At 42.4% G+C, this 19242-nt stretch overlaps 2 protein-coding genes across 3 annotated transcripts; one reads left to right on the forward strand and one right to left on the reverse strand.

The window, feature by feature from the left end:
• Positions 1–1830: 1830 nt before the first annotated feature.
• On the forward strand, positions 1831–10716 carry LOC142389913 (proteasomal ubiquitin receptor ADRM1-like). Its single transcript, XM_075475151.1, has 10 exons — positions 1831–1922; positions 3021–3267; positions 3357–3473; positions 4773–4896; positions 4991–5077; positions 5187–5274; positions 7668–7912; positions 8943–9100; positions 9320–9422; positions 10375–10716. The coding sequence occupies exons 2-10, from the start codon at positions 3058–3060 to the stop codon at positions 10476–10478; spliced, it is 1236 nt and encodes a 411-aa protein (XP_075331266.1). The 5' UTR covers positions 1831–1922; positions 3021–3057; the 3' UTR covers positions 10479–10716.
• An 83-nt stretch (positions 10717–10799) lies between these two features.
• On the reverse strand, positions 10800–18410 carry LOC142389912 (CDK5 and ABL1 enzyme substrate 2-like). Of its 2 annotated transcripts, XM_075475149.1 has the most exons (9): positions 17825–18410; positions 17317–17409; positions 14758–14835; positions 14488–14587; positions 14233–14401; positions 14054–14151; positions 12930–13036; positions 12564–12768; positions 10800–12254 (listed from the first exon to the last, which is right to left on the reverse strand). In XM_075475149.1, the coding sequence occupies exons 1-9, from the start codon at positions 18376–18378 to the stop codon at positions 12114–12116; spliced, it is 1545 nt and encodes a 514-aa protein (XP_075331264.1). In that variant the 5' UTR covers positions 18379–18410; the 3' UTR covers positions 10800–12113. The 2 variants fall into 2 exon arrangements, with proteins under 2 accessions (XP_075331264.1, XP_075331265.1); XM_075475150.1 differs by lacking the exon at positions 14758–14835.
• Positions 18411–19242: the final 832 nt, after the last annotated feature.

Here is a 19242-nt window from a genome sequence, read left to right on the forward strand (position 1 = left end):
CTTCCAGGCCTGAAAATGTAGAATATAATGTTGAAATGGACTTTAATAGTAGGTTTTGAGCTACAGTTTGAGACATTAACATTTTAGGAATTTGGTGCCATTAAATGTATGCCAAATTACCTTTTAGGGGGTTCTTTTTATAGTGTGCTCATGAATAATATGTATAAATGGCTCTCATATATATATATATATATATATATATATATATATATATATATACACACACACACACACACACACGACACACGCTCTTGAAATTAAAGTCAAGAGCGTGTGTCGTGTGTCTCCACATTTGACTGGACAGAGACAGTTTGATTTACACTGTGGCTCCTGAAGGTGGCCTGGCACCCCACACTTTGAAAAGCCCTGCTTCGCAGAGAAAGCTGCGTCAGACTGACTCCCCATTGGCACCTCTCTTCATATAAGAAGCAGTGACTCTTGCTGATATGAAAGTTTCCCGTTTGAGAGTCATTTTGAAGTCAGAGCCTTGTCTTCAGGCACAGCACGTGAGATGGGATGCCGTTTGGCATCACAAACCTATGCAAACTTACCCATACAGTCGGCCCTCCTTAAATGTGAAAAATCCAACTCTCTGTTCTTCTTTAGCTCGTAGCCAGCGTGTGCTTCAGGCACTCCGGAGGCAGCAGTTGATGAGTGTTATGCGCTGATGTTGTAACGCTACATATGTAGAAAGCGTCTTTGTTTCCAAACACTAAAAACTGCACATTTGATCGCTCGCAGTCCTATGCACATATATGTACGGTGAAATCTGCCCCCAGCTGTTCGTCCCCTTTCCCTGAATTCAAAGCACTTTGTGAAGCTTGCAGCCGCTCAGAGGTGCAGGTTCAATCTGAGATTTCTTTACCCCCTGTGTCTTTGTCAAGCGTCCATTTGATAATGTTTACATTGTATGTTGTATCTCTTGTTTTGTTCTTTTTCTTTCTCCCCTCTTCATACTGTTACCCATACATAACCATATGCATACAAAGCATATTTAAAAATAAATTATGGACTTCAGAATGACTCTGTCGTTGATTTGAAAAATGTCTTGGGGAAACTAATGTGTGGTTGTTTATGCACCAGTTCCTAAATCATCCGGAGGGGTCTTGAACTCTTATTGGACAAGAAAGGAGCTTTTTCTCCATGAAATACTGGATTTTATTTCTAAATTCTTTCTAATCTTTACTTGTTTCCTGGGAAAAACAGGACACCTTTATTAGGTGTCTACAAATTCCATTAAAACAATCTTACGAGGATTAAAACGACAGCTTGTAGCAACCAGAGGTCGCTGGTTATATTGGCATAGAGTCTGTCCAGTCAGTATTTACGGCATTTAACATAACAATATGAAAAGTGGGCCCTAAAACTTGTTTTGACTAGAGATTTGTTGTAAGCTAATAAATCAATTCAAAATTTGTTTAATGTGCATCCACCCACAAAATATCATACACAACAAAAGCTGTAAATACATATTTTTTTAATGAAAACCATAATATTAAAGCCTTCAGTCACAGAGACAACTTGTTATTGCAAGTTTGCTTAATGCTAACGCATAAAGAAGACAAGCAAACTTAAATAAGCCTCAAAAGTGTTTATACTGAGGTCCTCTGTGTCTAAAACATTTTTAATCTTTTGTAAAATTGATCTGAAATTCCTTATTCCACAAATAATATATACGAAAGTGTTTCTTTATGCAAATGCTACACCATTTTTTTTTTTTTTTTTAAAAAGACTACATTTGTAGATTTCTAAAAACAGGTTGGCGTGTTATCTCAACCGAACATGCATAGCGGATTTAAAAGCCTCACTATTGACAGGCAGTTCGACCAATCACAGTGAGGTACCGGCACCCGTCAGCCAATCGCAAAAATTGTCGCTGAGGTCGACCGTTCTGCACGCTGAGTGATAATTCACAGAGAGATGTGAGTATAAATATGTTATTTTTCACCCGTTTTCAGCTCTAAACACAGGCTTCAGCTACTTGTTTGATACGAGGGTGTAAAATGTAAAATCTGGACTCATTTGTGGCCGCTTTGAGCTGTAAACAGGCTGCTGGCCGCAGGATGCAGAGTCATCTGTGGTGCGTCTGCGGCCGAAGTCTGCTCCAGTTTCTGTGTTAGAATGGGAGCGCTGGGATAGTCTTGTTCCAGGTTGTTTTAATCTAATCTGCTTCTAGATCTCGATCTTTGTTAGATTAGCGTCATCTCAGGGTGGGAGCTTTGTTTTTGCCTGGTTTATCTGTATCTTCACATTAAACAGACGAGGGGGCAGCAAAATTAATCGTGCAATCGAGACCGAATAAAAACGACTACTGGTTAAAAGCAGGTGTTTAGGGCAGTTTTAAAGTTTGACGTCAAAACTGTTCTCATTCTCCATCGTGGTTACACAAACAGCTTGTCTCATTCAGATCATTAAAAAAAATGTTTTTTTTAAATCGCAGCTTAATTTTTTAGCCAAATAAAAAGACAATGAATCACCAACTATTACTGTGATAATCATCAGGCCTTGAGTCGTCTTAACATTTGATGGTAACGTCAAGGTCCATAGCTTGACTAAAAGACATTTGGTGAGTCAGCTGTATGTTTATTAGTTTGCTGACAATATGATTAATTAATTGCCCAAAAGCAGTATTACGTGATTCATTGTTCCTGAAAATAGTTGTTAGTTGCAGGTTGTGCAATTTGATCTGTTGTTCTGTTTTTTTTTTTTTTTTTTTCCAAGACTTCAGGTGAAATGCAAGGTGAGAAGAGATGGATAAACATGGAATAATTCTTGAGTTAACACGGTCTGCTGTAGAAACTGTACACCATGTTGAAGATATTCGTACCTGCATACAGTAAAATAATTTAGTAGGCCTAGATGAATAAATATAGGGAGCACCTATTGAAGGCACAGAGAGGACTAAAGCTGTGTTGTTCTGTTTTTTTTTTTTTGTTTTTTTAGCCTGCTAAATTAATTGCATTATTGGATGTTGTATTTATTTGATTATGTGATAATAAAGTGATATGTTTGCATTGCAGAACTCCTTCCTCCCTGCATCAGTGCCCCCTCCTCATCATGGCATCTGGAGCTCTGTTCCCCAGCATGGTTTCTGGCTCCCGCGGCTCCTCCAGCAAGTACCTGGTGGAGTTTCGGGCCGGGAAGATGACCATGAAGGGCAGCACGGTGACTCCTGACAAGCGTAAAGGTCAGGTCTACATCCAGCAGACCGACGACTCCCTCATCCACTTCTGCTGGAAGGATCGGACGACCGGAAACGTGGACGATGTAGGTGGCGCAGCCCGCTTGTTTTAGCAGCTGACGTGCAATGGGCTTTTTAAAAAAAAATTTATAACACTTTTCACGTTCCCATTTAGGACCTGATTATTTTCCCTGATGACTGTGAGTTCAAACGCGTTAACCAGTGCACCACCGGCCGAGTTTATGTGCTGAAGTTTAAAGCTGGCTCTAAAAGACTCTTCTTCTGGATTCAGGTATGCAGCTGCTCCTCACACAACCCTATTAGACCCTGTAATCGAACCACTTCTTTAGAATCGCATGATGTCTTTTATTCAAGCACCAAGGTGCATTTTAAATACTTAAACCATTTATTTGAGTGTTTTGAGAGTATTTTGGTAAATGGGGCTGCACGGTCGCCTCACAGTAAGACGGTCCCTGGTTTGAATCCCGGCTGGGGCCTTTTCTCTGTAGAGTTTGCATGTTCTCCCCGTGTATGCGGTTCTTCTCTGAGTACTCCGGCTTCCTCCCACCCACCGAAAGCATGTATTTTATGTTAAGTGGTGTAAACTAGGAGTGAGTGTGAGCGTGTATGGTTGTGGGTCTCATTTGTGTCTGTGTGTACCTGTGATGGACTGGCGACCCATCCAGGGTGAACCCTGCCTTTCGCCCAATGACAGCTGGGATAGGCTCCAGCCTCCCCACAACCCTAAATTGGATTAAAGGGGAACTGCGGTATTTTCAACATTAAGCCTCTTTTCTGAGTCGTCTGCAATGTTTTAGAACCCCCCTCACCGCTTTTTTGATGTTTACTGCTGTCTCCGGTATTTGCCTAATTTTGATTCTTCTCAACCTGCTTCAGAATGGCAAGTCATGCGCATGTCCACAAAGGTCCGTTTTTGGCAGCTCGTTCATGCTCGCACTATTTTCTTAGCGGTGGCGGAGTAATATCAACGAACATCCAGTACAAAATGTATAATAAAACACAACGGAAGCAACTTTTCGCCACGAAATTTGATATGGATTACCAGTGCACACCAGTAACCACTCCGGTGAGTTGTTTATTTTGAAAACGGACGTTTATTGTGCTTTTACGGACCTTTTTGGACATGCGCATGACTTGCCATTCTGAAGCAGGTTGAGAAGAATCAAAATTAGGCAAATACCGGAGACAGCAGTAAACATCAAAAAAGCGGTGAGGGGAGTTCTAAAACATTGCAGACGACTCAGAAAAGAGGCTTAATGTTGAAAATACCGGAGTTCCCCTTTAAGCGGGGATAGAAAACGGATGGATTTTGGTAAATGCGTCCCACCGTTTTGCTCTTCACAGCTTTTTATGTGCATTGAAACCAAATTTAGCTGAAATGTAATCGGTCTGTACTGCTTGGATTACAAACAGGCCATGAATGGAAAGCATTAACTCCTACAGCAAGTCTGTTTCTCCTCCAGATGCTACTTTTTACACATGTCACTGCTAAACGCTTTGAAAACGCTTTGTATGATAAATGAGTGAACAGTTTCAGATAAAATATCTGCGTTGTTTGTTCTGATCCCAGGAGCCAAAGAGCGATAAGGATGACGAGTACTGCCGCAAAGTGAACGAGTACCTGAACAACCCGCCCATGCCTGGTGCTCTGGGCAGCGGTGGCAGTGGAGGACATGATCTGTCTGCACTGGGAGGTAAAGGCACCCATATTTTAACCCTGTCCTGAAAAGACTTTAATATCCCCACCTTACGCTGGGTTTCACCTGCTCTCTCTGCTTACGTGTGAAGGTGAGGGCGGTCTGCAGAGCCTTCTGGGTAACATGAGCCATAACCAGCTCATGCAGCTTATTGGACCAACAGGACTGGGAGGGATTGGTATGTAAATCCTTAATTGTGTCTACAAGCTGGTAAGCTGACAGTGTGGAAACATTTGAAGATGCCATCTTGTTGGGTCAGATTAATAATGTGTCTTCCTGAATGTCAGGTGGTCTCGGGGCGCTGGCTGGTCCAGGGTTGACCAACCTTTTGGGTGGCAGCAGCAGTGTTTCTGCAGCCAGCAACTCTACCACAAGGTAACATTTTTATATTTGTGTTGTTAAAGAAACTGTCTTCTTCAGTACCTGTTTGATCTATAAGGTTACTGCTTAATGATATGCTCCATATTGACTGAAAAATAATTTGTGACATTCAGGCATGTGGAAAAAAATAAGTGCAGCCTCTTGCAATTCTAAGGTTTCACATGTAGGACGTCATAAAGAAAAATCCTCTCATCTTGATTAACTAATCATCAGCAGGTGTTTTGGCAGTTTGTGTGTTAACACAATGCAAAGGACGAAAGACATCAGCAATGATCTCAGAGAAGCAATTGTTGCTGCCCCTCATCCTGGGAAGCGTCATAAGGCCATTTCCAAACTATTTCCATCATTCTACAGAGAGAAAGATTTGTCACACGTGGAAAACCACAAGTGGACATCCCAGCAAGTTCACACCGAGGTCAAACAGTGCAGTGCTCAGAGAAATGACAAAAAATAAGGAAGTACAGGGATTCATGTGTTAATGGAACAGCTCCCATCTACTTGAATGCTCTTGCAAAGGCTTAGAGGCACTTTACACGGAAACGAAAACGGGTTAAAAACGCAAATTCTTTTTGCGGATGCACTATATCGTTTAGATGGTAACGGTGTTTTGGGGGCATGAAAACGCAAAAAAGTGAAACCGCCCTCCGGAGTGGAATTCTTAAACGCTCCACTGTCGCGCCACCGTGTAAAGGATGAAAACGCAAAACTGCGTTTCTCGTCACATAGAAATGAGTAGAGAAGTGAAAGACTTGGTCTTGGTAGTGTTGCCACCTAGCCATCTGGCGTGTTTACTGCATCGATAAATACGAAACGTCACACACTTTTGCGTTTCCGTATGCGCGCAGATTTTCACCCTAAAACGCTCGTCTAAATGCAGATTTAAAAGTGCAAACGAAACGCCACTTTTGCGTTTTGGTTTCAGATCGTTTCCATGTAAAGGTAGCCTTATTACACAACCCGGTCACTCCGGTCGTCACAGGATTGTCGTCCAGCAGTGCCTACACCACGCTTAAGACGATCCGGACTCTTTTCATGTGTCGCTCCACGATGGTGGAATGACCTTCTGAGTGCTACCAGAACAGGGGCGTCTCTGTCTAGCTTCAAGAAACTCTTGAAGACCCAGACCTATCCCAGCACTTACCCTGTACTTCCCTGCTCCCTCTACTGCATTTTATCTTTCTGTACTTCCATCTATATCTGCACTCTCTCTCTACACTGTCACCTCTGGCAAAGTCTGACTCGTGGTTTCCTTCTATGTAGCTTATTGTTAGCATTGATGTTAGCTGTAATTTTATATCCTCATTTGTAAGTCGCTTTGGATAAAAGCTTCTTAAATGCATAAACATAACATCTCAGCCCGCAGGCCTCAGTTAGCATGTTAAAGTTCATGACAGCACAATTAGAAAAAGACTGAACAAGTATGTTTGGAAGAGTTGCAGGAGAAAAAGCCTCTTCTCTCTTAAAAGAACATGGCAGAACAACTTAACTTTGAAAAGATGCAACCACATGACTTCTGGGATGATATCTGATGTTTGGCAATGATACAGCGTCATGTTTGGCCAAAATCAAACCTCTCATACCAACTGTCAAGCATGGTGGAGGAGGGCTGATGATCTGGGCTTGTTTTTGCAGCCGCAGTTCCAAACACAGCTGCATATCTAGAAAATGACTGAAAAACAACAGACTCAGGGTGTTTAAATAAGCCAGTCAAAGTCCAGACCTTAATCCAACTGAAATGCTGTGTTGGGAACTTAAGAGAGCTGAGGGGATTGGGCCAAAATTAACCTCCACGAGAATGCGAGAAACTTACGACATACAGAAAACGATTACTTCAAGTTATTGCTGCTTGAAGTGTTTTTTCTGAAACTGTTGAGTCATGGGGTGTAGCTAGTTTTTCACACACTGCTTCCTCACCTTGTTTTAGTTTAGAATATGTAATGACGCGGTGAAATATGTGCTCTTGGTCATCAGAGGTTGAATTTACTGCTCCTATTTATAAATTCTTAAATGGGATTTGGTATTTAGCTAAAAAGCTTCTTTTTTTAGTTCAATATTTACCAGCTAATATCTGTGCAGATTATCGCCAAGCTGCATGCAGCTAACCTTAGCACGATGGGCTTATCAGTCTATAACCTGACTGAAAACAGAAAATGGTCATTAAAATGGCCCAAAGTGATGCTCAGTCAAACTAAGACGGAGAAAAGGGGATGAGAATCTTAACACTGGAGAATCTGCAGCCAGACAGCATTTCACAGTCGGAATAGTTGAAGAATTCTCACATCGGCTTGTCTTGCATCAGTTGTTCATTCCACCATTTACTGAACGCATTAAATGAAATCAAATTGAATGTAAAAAGGACTTTCTTTATTTCCCCTCTTTCCTCTCAGTCCGTCCACGGCTGTCACACCCACCTCCACCACTGCTGCCAGCCGGCTCGGCTCCTCACAGGTGCCCACCACTCCCATCACTCCCTCGGCCACCACAGCGGCCTCCCCTACAGCCACCACTCCCTCCACCCCTGCTGTGTCCTCCCTGGCAGCCGCGGCGGCAGCAAACCCCACGCAGCCCATCCAGCTGAGAGACCTGCAGAGCATCTTGGCCACTATGAACGTACCTGCTAGCGGCCAGGGAGGTGAGGAGGTGGACACAGAACACGGCAACAGGACAAAAACCACATAATGAAAACTTTATTACAGAGAATGGATGATCGGGTCTAATTGGAGGGATTTTGAACTAATTATACCGCAAATAGCAAACAGCTTTGTCACAGGGTCCATGATGCTGCTTAATTTGAACACAACAGGATTAGTTTGTGGCAGAATCAAGAACCCTCTGAGAGTGATGCAATGTGTCATTGCTTTGATTTCATTTTACTCTGCGCTGAACAGGTCACACGCACACACACACACACACACACACACACGCACACTCACTCATGGTCCAACTCCTCTTAATGGACACACTGAATCAGTATATGATCAGGAGCTGAGGGAAGTTTCATTGGGTTAAACTGTGGTCACCTGAGTGCTTTTGTCATTACATGTAAGGCCTTTTCAGACCCTCTGAGCAATGGTTTCTTAGAAATTTTTTTAAAAAGACATCAAAGGGCAACAATTTAAGCTGCTCGATCCTGACGCAAGGAAGAGCTGCCATAATAATAAGGTAGCCAAATCGACCAAGAAAGCCTAGAAGTTGCAAAGGACCGGACGTAAGTGAGATGATGGCTCCATCATGGGGAAAAGTATTGACTCTGTTTTTCAAAAGAGACATTTTAAACTTTCTTTGAGTCAATTAGTGCCAGGGATGTTTTGGAGCCAGCACCTAGTGGCTGTTGGTGGTATTGCACTCTAACTCAACACAACACTTCCTCATGAGGCTTCAGTTAGCTGAAGGAAAAAGCAGAGTTGAATATTTAAAGTGCATCTCCGCAAAGATGTTGGAAATTTAAACTAGAGAAAGAAAACATTTACCTTTTAAAAATGCTGCTAGCACAGCATCTACTATGACAACAAAGTAACTTTCAAAAGCCTCATGTTGAAAAGCATCGTGGTAATTTATCCATATGTCTCACCACAGACTCGCATTCAAAAACAGCATCTGGTGGGAAGCAAAACCTTTTTTTTTAAAATTTGAATGAACCAGTGAGTGTATGTTTCCCGCAGTGGACCTCGCCAGCGTCCTGACACCTGAGGTCATGGCTCCCATCCTGGCCAATCCAGAGGTGCAGCAGAGGTTGATGCCCTATCTGCCTTCTGGAGAGTCCCTGCTTCAGAGCTCAGAGGAGCTCCAAAACACTCTCAGCTCGCCTCAGTTTCAGCAGGTGTGCCGTTTTCCTTACTGTGTTACTTGAAAACAAGGGAGCTGATCTTATAACCACGCAAATAGATCTTGGATTTCATTCCCAGTTTGGCCCTAAACTTGATGTTCAGTTGCAAAAACGGCACAAAAGGGCAAATGAAAAGCTGTGTTTGCCAGGAGTTTAGTCACAGTGTAGTTTATATTTAACATCTTTGTTGGTTTTTTGGCCCTCTCTCTGCAGGCTATGAGCATGTTCAGCAGCGCCCTGGCGTCCGGGCAGTTAGGTCCTCTAATGAACCAGTTTGGCCTCCCAGCAGAAGCCGTTGATGCGGCCAACAAAGGAGGTCAGTGTTTTCTCGAGACACACACACACACACAGTAACTGTGTGTCATCACTGCGAAATATTGTTTTCATTTTTTGGCATCTAGAAAACCCAAAGTGACATTACTTGTCAGCAGTACTAACAGCAAGTACATGTTTGCTTATTTTCTTTTTTGTTACAATTTACGATTCTATGTTCTCACTTGTAGTTCAGCTGGGTTGAAAGAGGAAAACTGAAATTCTTTTACTCACTCCATTACAGTCACACGTGATAAAATGTGATATACTTTAATCTTCAACTATTCGGGACTATAAAACCAAATCCTGCACAACCCAACTGACACTTTCAAATGCATACTCACTAGTGTCCAGATCGCTGTATAATCTCCAATAATTGAGCACTGACAATGATATTGTGCCTGCATTATTTTTGATAGTTTTAAGGCGACCAGTGGAGTTTCTCACTTTCACTCACTGAGTGGATCCTTGAGGCCAAACAAGCATTTTTAAATTTTACCCCTTTATAGTTTTCCTCCTGCTGTATGAACCCATTTAATGGCACATTGCTGTCACCTGCTGGTAAATGGTTTGAAATTACGAGCAAGTAGGGCAGATAAAAAAATAAGACGCCACAGGCTACTTTTAAGGACATTTTAACACAAAAAAAAAATACAACTGAAATTGAATTCAGTTTCCAGGTGAAGGTATAGAAGAGTCTGTTTCATGGTGTACCAAGGTGGTCCTTAATCACCTTGGCCCCATCCCCATTTCTACCCCCTCCCCTCTTCTTTCCTCTATTCCCTAGCCCCATCTCCTTTTTGTAAAGCGACCTTGGGTTACTTGAAAGGCGCTATATAAAACCAAGTCATTATTATTATGTGCACTGTATGACAGTTTGACACCCCAGCGTGGAACTACTTGGTACAATAGATGAGAATGAAAACGTTTTGTTTTTTCCCCCATATCTCCTGCAGATGTGGAAGCTTTTGCCAAAGCCATGGAGACTGAGTCAAAGTCGGACCAGGACAGTGACGCCAAAGACAAGAAAGACGACGATGAAGACATGAGTTTGGACTGAGTGTTCTGTGCAGAAAACTAACATTAGCCTTGAAATGTATTTATTTAGCCGCTGCTGTTTCGTTTCCTTCACACATTCGGGACAAAGAGGAATAATGTAACTGAAGCCGACTCATAGCTGATTGTGATTTGAATTGATATCTGATTTAACTCGGCGACTGTGTCCTACCTGCATGTTAGAGCAACTAGCCAACCTGTTCTTCCACAAGTTAACAGTAAAGTTATGGAAAAACCCTAAATATGGTGTGAATTGACTGATTTGTTGAACCACCTCTTAAATCACCAAAGATCCCACGAGGAGAAGAGGAAAAAAAAAAACAACTCCAACATTTCCATTTTTTTCTACCATTGAAAATATATTTAAAAAACATTCATGTTACAGGACAGAATGAGCACACAATATTTATCAATTTGACACCAACGTACATTTTCTATAGCTACACTGATTGGTAATTGTTTCGAACATTTTTGACCACATCAGACGTACACAAGGACCTGATTCACCGTCACAGAGCCTACGACTGTAAGGAGGTCACGATCATCTCTCCCAGACACCGACGTCTGAAGAGAAACCGTCGGAATATCCCGTGTATTTGATCGCTGATCATGTCACTGTGGTTTCAGGCACTTTTTCACCATACTTACTTAAAATCCAAAGAGATACTGCTATCTGGTACCGGCGGAGGCAACTAGTACTTCCCATCCACGCACTCAAGTCACAGAGAAAGCGCTACAATTGGTTATCATTAATTGGCCAACAATGGAGCACAGTGACAAAAAGCCACAACGAAAGCTTCTTTGGGTTTTAAGAGCTACTTAAAGAAACAAGAGCGTGAAATTCCTGAGAACTTAAAGGAGTGGGTGTTAGTTGGACGAGTGAAACTTAATTCCAGTGCATTTTGCAAAACATGTCCCTGGGTAATGACATGAAATAAAGAAAAACACGCCTGTGAAACAACCAGCACAACCAACACTTAAGTCAGAGCTGCCAAAATAGTCTGAACCATTTTATTATTATAAATATGTGAATTCTGCCTGATTGTGTGATAATCTGTACTGATATCAAGTGGACATAAATTAAAGGCCACTTTCTTCACTAAAGATGTTTTCTGCTCACAATCTTCGCGTAATGATTCAGTCAGACGGCTGAAAATACCTTAGTGTCACAGTGTGTTGAAAAGGCGTTTAAAACTCTACAGTATGGTTCTTTATCAGTTAGAATAAATACTATACAGGCTGTATAGCAACAAAGGTGCAGGTAATGAGTTCTTCGCAAGTCACAGAGTAGATTTCATTTAAATAAAAGTTAATACCACCACGTACGAAAAAAAAACACGCGTCATGAGAAACCAAAGAAAGAGCACAATTAATGTGCTCATAGAACATCTCTAACATAGAGCCCATGACTGGATCAACATCAGAACGTCACGCATACAAAAAGACATTCAGGGGGGGGCACGCCATCAAGTCTACAGTATTTGACAAAGAATGTAAACGAGTTGTTCTTCATTTACAGTGAAAATAAACGGTACGAGAATTATCTCTTTCAAACACCACAGCTTATGAACTGGTCGATCCACCACATGCGCACCGTTTCCAACGACTCAGCGGCCCACGCGCTCCAGCCCCATCCGGTCTAACCTTGCTGCACCAGTCTGCGATAGTGCGGCATGACCTTGCTCTCGGGGAGGTAGAGTCCCATCTCCAAGGCAACCAGCACCGAGAACTCCAGCGGAATCAGCTCCCGTCTGTTTATACGGAAACGCTCCTCCAGCTTCTGCTCATCCGTGGGGAGAAAACAAAGATTTGAGAGATAAAGAGTGATGATGTTGTAAACTGTGAAATCTCTTTAAAGAGTCTTGGTTGTACTCCTATTTGATGTTCATGCCACATGTCCAATAGAAACTTTTTGGGTTTTTTTGCACCTACATGCAGGTTACTTTGTGCAATGTATATACGCCTTAAAAAAAATATCAGCTGGGTAAACACTGAGCTGGAGTTTCACACGTTACAGGTTTTTCCACAATGGCTACCAGTTCTTCATCTGCAATGGAAATGAGATGTTTGTGTTGGAAACTTTACTCACATCAATGAGCTGTTTGACATCTGGTTTCCGCAGATCACTGCTGATCTTTGCAGCCAGCAGCACGCACGCAGCCGCCACCAGTTTCCTGTTCTGCTTGTTGAGACGACCCTGCAGCACCAGCTTCTCAAAATAAACAAAAGCCATCGCTATGGTGACCGGCTGCAGACTGCACTCGTCACTCATGGCCCTCATCTCCCTCTTCAGGCTAGAGAAGAGAGGTCACAGTTATTCGTCTGTTTTTCGAAGAGAGTGCGTTGCGTGACAACTTTGAACCACATTAAAAAAAGAAAAAAACGAGGCTCAACCTCCAAAACACTCCTTAAAAGGAAGGTTTGAAAATCAAAGAAGAATGCAAGACACACGCACCTTCTTATCTTGCTCAGTGTCAGCTTAATGTGAGGAAACTTCTCCTTGAAAGTCTCGTTCATATCCTTCTTCAGGTCGGATGGTTTCACATATTCAATGACGGTTGTCTGCCGAGATGGAAAAAAAAAGCCAGAAGGTCAATACAGAACTACCTGGTATCAGCATGAATTACAGCTACAGCCCAGGCTTTACGGTTTCACTTGTAGAGTGTCGATTCTCGCGCAGATTGCCGAGGTTACAGCCTTGTGATGTAATCGCGTGGGGAGCAGTAAAATCATGAGCGAGGCATAATGGGGGATTTTTACTCTCCAACATGACTGGATGCTTTTCAAAGGTGGAGTTATATTGCTCAAAAGGCTGAATAAAAACAATTTACAAGTCAAATGAAAGAATTCTGTCCTGGATTCTGAGACGGAAGACGCTCAGTGTGACACCTTGTGTGTGTTATTCAGACCTTGTGAATAACACACAGATTAAGCGCAATACCCGATTTAAAATCATACTACATAAAATATGACAGAACTTGTGAAAGCAATTTATCAATTATTCATTCAAAATGTTGGGTTTTTTTTCCATTTATTACAAGCAATGTTCAATAGAAATGTATAATTCAATAAATGAGCACCACTGAGCTCCAGATAAAAGTCAGAATGTCCATATGAACCGATGAGCTCGTTAGCTGCTACAGCTAGCAGCAGAGAGAAAATACTGAGAACATCCAGTAGTATCAGTTAAATTCAAGCATAGGATGGAACTATATTCAAACACAAATTTGTGTTTCACTTCCTGTCTGCAGCCTTTGGTTGTGCACATACTTGTGGTATTTGTAAAAAAAAAAAAAAAAAAAAAAAAAAAAAAAAAATTAGAGAGAAAAGCAGATCAGAAACCTGCTTAAATATTAGCACAATTTGAAACTCTGGAGCTCAAGAATTCTGTAGCAATGCGATTTCTGCTACCTCCAGTTATTCGAATAATCAGTTCCAAAAGCTAAAGTCCCAAACGTGCAGCAGCTCCAGCCAATCAGTTGTGAGGATTTGCTTCTATTCTTCAGATTTAACATGAGCCATTTAAAAATGAGCCACAGCTTAATTAGCAAAGAAAATAACAGTTACAGCTCTGCTCACCACGTATGATGCAAATATCAGCACCCGCTTGTGTCTCCCACAGGGCCACTGAGGGTCGCTGAGCAGGTACGGGTCGTACTCCGCCACCTCTTCTACGCCTGCAACACGTACAGTCAATGATCACTTCTAGTAGAACAATGCAGCATGTGTGTTTTCGGAAGCTTAGCCTGGAGTCTTACATTGGTCTTGTGCCACACTGTTGTTCGGACGAGCAGGGGTGAAGTTCCTCTGCCCGTTGCCACGGAAACGAGACTGAGGGGTCTGAGCTGCGCAGTTCTCCGGCACACTGCTGCTCTTCTGTCTCACCAAGGCATTGGTTGGATACAGGAACTGTGCATAGGACACCGTCTGAGGAGGAGAAATGAGACAGTCAGCGATGTGTGCGTTTCCAGATAATTATAACCAGGGCTACTACACATCATTCTGACATTCACCTTCCCAGAGGCAGCCAGCTCCACACCTTCCAAGGAAGGAAGCAAATCTGCAGCCCCCACAGAGGACAGTCTTTGTCTCTGAGCGTCCAGCTTAGGATCACTGTTCACAAAGAGAAGTTTCTGTCACATCCATGCTCTGCCTCAAACACAAAGCTCTCACAAAAAAAAAGAAAAAAGAAAAAAGAGAATGACATGGATCACACAGGAGGATGGAAACATAAAAAGCGATGGGTCGGTGGCTCCATGCTTGGGATGGCGCTTCCTTTGTACCTGAGATGAGCACGCTCTCCATAGGGCAGCACTGAGAAAGCAGCATATAGCGACCGCTTGGCACAAATCAGCATGATCCTGCAGGACACAGCAAGTACAGGCAGACAAAACAGATGGTGTGTCAGTCTACAGATGGCAACTACAGTCACTGCTACTCAACACACTCCATCAGCGGTGGTGCCAACGAAATCACTCACAGAGCCACATTTATGCTGCTCACTACTGAAGCCAGCCAGCAAGCCAACAACGACCATCTAAAGCTCAAAGCAGGAAGCGGGATGTCGGAGCGGGACGAGACCCCAGTTACTGACTCTTATCACCATCGCAGTCAAGTCGCAGAAGCATAAATCAACTCTGGATTTTGATTACTCATATAAGATAAAGTGCCAAAAATCAACAGGCATGTGAACAAACAACATTTTCTGAGGTATTCAGAGAGTCATTAGCAGATAAACCAAGAATGATAATACCGGTAACTTACTTCCCTACGAATGATGTTATATCTTTAATGCGGCTGTATTGATCTCTTCTTTTTTTATTTCAGTATCTAATGTTTGAAAAAAAACAAACGACTAATATTTTTGCTGTGGTTAAATTAAGGAACACGTCTACATCACCGCTGCGGGATGAGACCGCTTCGTCCACATTTCGTACAGTAGCGTAGACGATTTCAGCTGACCCTGTCCTGTATTCCTGACTCAGTAACCTTGAATCGGAACTCATTGCAGATCAAACTAAAAATCTGTTTTTTTCACAAGAACCAGAAATATTTGACTACCATTATCTTTCCAGCTGATATACTAAACGAGACACAAAGTACAAGTTTGAATTGATGAGAAGGCGTTTTTGTTCTTCTTGTTTTTCAAATGTCAGGTGTCACCAGAGTCATCTTGTTTTCTATCAGTTTTCCCATCAGTCAGCATTGTGAGCTGCTCGCCAAGGTTGTGGAACTCGCTGTAAAGCTGGGCAAACAGTGGTTGTATAAGTCATTTATAAAGTCCCAACGGATGCTGCTCTTTAATGCTGGAACTTGCCACATACACTCCAAGCACGAGGAAAATGCTGTTTCTGGCTAACTGGATCAGAAGTCATAATGCAGTCATCTTCTGGGAGGATGTTTGATCATGCAGGGGGTTACAGAAGACAGGAAGTATTACGGAGGTGTCTTCAGAGGTCAGAATGTGAAACAATCTACTCGGTTTTGCAAAGATTCAGTGAATCGAGTATTTTTTTTGAAGGAGCTGTTTGAATTTGTTAGAGCTACACCATGAAATGAAGTTGTATCTCTTAATCCACACTCTTAAAACACACTCGCAAAGTGTTGGATTACTAATCTTTTAAATAAAGTCTACTATGTTGGAAAGAAACACCAATGTTATTAGAAAGAGTAGAAAGAGAGGCCGAAAATATGTTAAATCGGTCTTCCGTTTTTCGCTTTGTGTTAACAAAAAGGTTTTTTTTTCATGCACATAGTTAGAAGGGTCTTTAATAAATGTTTAGGTTTTTTTTTAAACTTAGGAATAAAAGCAAGTTTATTCATACCTTATTTCATTATTTTAACAGAACTCAGTACGACTTAAATGTTTTGGTAACGCACAAGAAGCACAAACCAGAACTGGATAAGCTAAAAACAACAGACGAGCAACCAACAAACACTGTACACACCGACTAAAGCTTCACTGTATTGACAGAAATGTGGACAAACCAGCTCATCAGCGTCTTGTCAATAGCATCGCAGCCCGTAAATCTACACAAACACTGAGGCCGAAGCTCCCCACAAAACATCAATAACAGTCAGCTGCAGCCTCTGCCATCGACACTTGGTGGGCGAGGTTTGTCTTAAAGGGGGACAACACTGAAACGCTGACATCTGCTAGCGGTAATTACCTTAGCTAACATAATCTACACGTTTCCCTCAGTTCAGGAACAAACAGTACCATCCCTGCAGGACAATTAAGGGTTGCTGCATCATTGGTTGTAGACATCAGCACAAAAAAAAAAAACACGTTAGCACATGTATGCATGTGGACATGAATATGATGTGGATGTTGGATGTCAATAGAGTGGAGAGACAAATGAAAAACGGGGAGTCAAATAACCATTACAAAGGACATAACACGTTTCTGTGAAGGTAGAGTTAGAAGGATTAATACGGCAAAATCCCAAAAGATGCTTCGAGACACTCTTGTGGTCAACATGTTAAATAAGCTGCCAACAGTGGTGTTATTTCAGCCTCTTCTTGCTTTGAGGTAACCTTACTGCTGGTGCAATAGGGTGTTAAATTTCAACACTGCACCTCTTTTGGCTTTTGCTAAGCTTCCAAGGGTGATTAAATTCACTGTAGGAATCGCCATCCAGCAGCTGTGTATTCCTGTTATTCCTTTGCGGCCTCTGTACCACAGTTAAGCAGCTTATTATAATACTAGAGTGAGTATATTGCCACTGCCGGTGAAGGCCTACTTCAGAATCCTACATAAAACATCCTTTGTCTCTAAAATGTAGTCCTACCTAAAATATATCAAATGTAAATGTTGGTCTAAGTGCTGCTTTGACACTCACCTACATCCCCTGGTATCATACTGCCTCATACTTTTGATGAAGTGGACCTTCTTTGGCAGCTTAGGTCCAGGTGAACCAGAAATATTTCTCAACCTGTGGGAACAAAACTTAGTCAAAGATTTCACAAGCAAACAAAAACGTTCCATGTGAGATGGCTTCCTCTGCAATCATGCAAAGTTTGGTAGTGAAACCACAGGGAATCAAATACAGACAAAGATTTAGTTTGTGTTTCCACCAAACAACACCTTACAGAATGAATGTTACAAGTGACTTAAGAGTTATCTTGTGTAAGATATTAATGACAGTACACTAAAAAGAAAACAACAGTGTTAAACCAGAGATTACAGTAAACTCAACCTATTCTGAAGACGCTCAATTATTTACACAACAGAAAACGCTGGGACATGAAAATGGAAGCAAATTCCTCTCATGATACTCATACGGAAGTTGGCAGCCTGATTCTAAGGCCCACACTATTGTGTGATGAAACATCGACAAACATCCTCACCTCTGCCGTGAATCCACAGCATTGCTGGCCGGGACCGGGCTGAGGGCGGCGGGTGTTGACTTGGCTCGCGCGCAGGGCTGGTGTCCGGCTGGAACGGGGGACAGGGGGGTGTCCGGGGTCGGCGCCTCGACCGCACCGCCGCCCTCTAAAAACACCTCGTTGGGTCCTACAGAACTTGCGGTGGACGGTCCAGGAGACGCTACCAAAGAAGGTCGGATAGGGCTCAGCACCCCTGGGAAACTGGAGGACGAGCCGCCACCGGCCGCGGTGGGGTCTGTCACCTGGACGACAGGTTCTTGGCTTTCAGTTGGCAGGAGCTCGCCCGTTGCGTCTCCGTTTCTATCACTGTGACCAGGCTCCTCGGTGGCGTTTTGGTCGGCATTTTCAACGCTAAGCTGAGGCTGGGGTCGTCCGTCGAGTGAAATATTGCTCAGGAACAGCAAAGCTGCCTCTCTCCGTCGGGAGTCTTTAGCTTTCCTCCGTTGGTCTCGCTGAGTCCTTGCTGATTTACTGTTACTGCCGTTGGACTGCAGACCGCAGAAAGCGGTCGCCATTCTAGGCTAAACGGAATCTGTTGAACAAGAAAGCAACGAGTACCGGTATCAGAGCATAAGCCCCGCCTACTAGGTTATGATTGGCTGGAAGGGTAATTATGCACGCGAAACCGTATAAATCCGCTTGGGTGATTTGGTATTTTGAGCAAAGGTCCTTGTTGCCCGTTGTTGATTGGATGTAGGCCTATAGTAGGAGGAGTTCTACTGACCAAGGAACTATTCAACGTCAAAAAAAAAGAAAACTCGTTAACAATGAGAACACGTGAATAAATGAAAAAAAAAAGAATAGACGCGTACAACTGATTCAAACTAAACTATTATGCTATTTACTATTAAAACTACAGCTGTGTCACAATGACTGTTTGTATCAGTGTAAAACAGGTCAGCTGAACAATGTCTTGTTTGCAAAGTAGCAAACGAGTGATATTGTTTTTTCAATAGAAAAGAAAAAGCGAATGGATTGCCAAAAGTGTGGTTTCTCCTAATGATCACTAGTTCCATTATTTTGCTCACCCCCCACTTGTGTTTCCTTTAGAGTCCCCCCAAAGCGGGGTTATACTCTAGATCCAGACACAGGTGGGAGGTCTGCAGATGACAGCTTGAATTCAAATCAAATTAAAAAATGATTTCCAATTGTAAATTTTTCCATAATTTTCCAGGAGATAACAACAATAGTCATAAATGGATACGAATAGCATTATTTCTGTCTTCATTATGCCCTTGTTTTTATTAGATTATTTGCAATGTTGGTAACCTTCATCCAGCAATACTGGGAGTCACAAGTCCCTGCTATTGTTATTTTCAGAATCAGTGGCTGAAAGGTTTGGGAGCCTCTGGTTTGAATCTGTTATGTGGTTGTGCATG

This window comes from Odontesthes bonariensis, chromosome 10, assembly GCF_027942865.1.
Source record: "Odontesthes bonariensis isolate fOdoBon6 chromosome 10, fOdoBon6.hap1, whole genome shotgun sequence".
NCBI lineage: Eukaryota > Metazoa > Chordata > Actinopteri > Atheriniformes > Atherinopsidae > Odontesthes > Odontesthes bonariensis.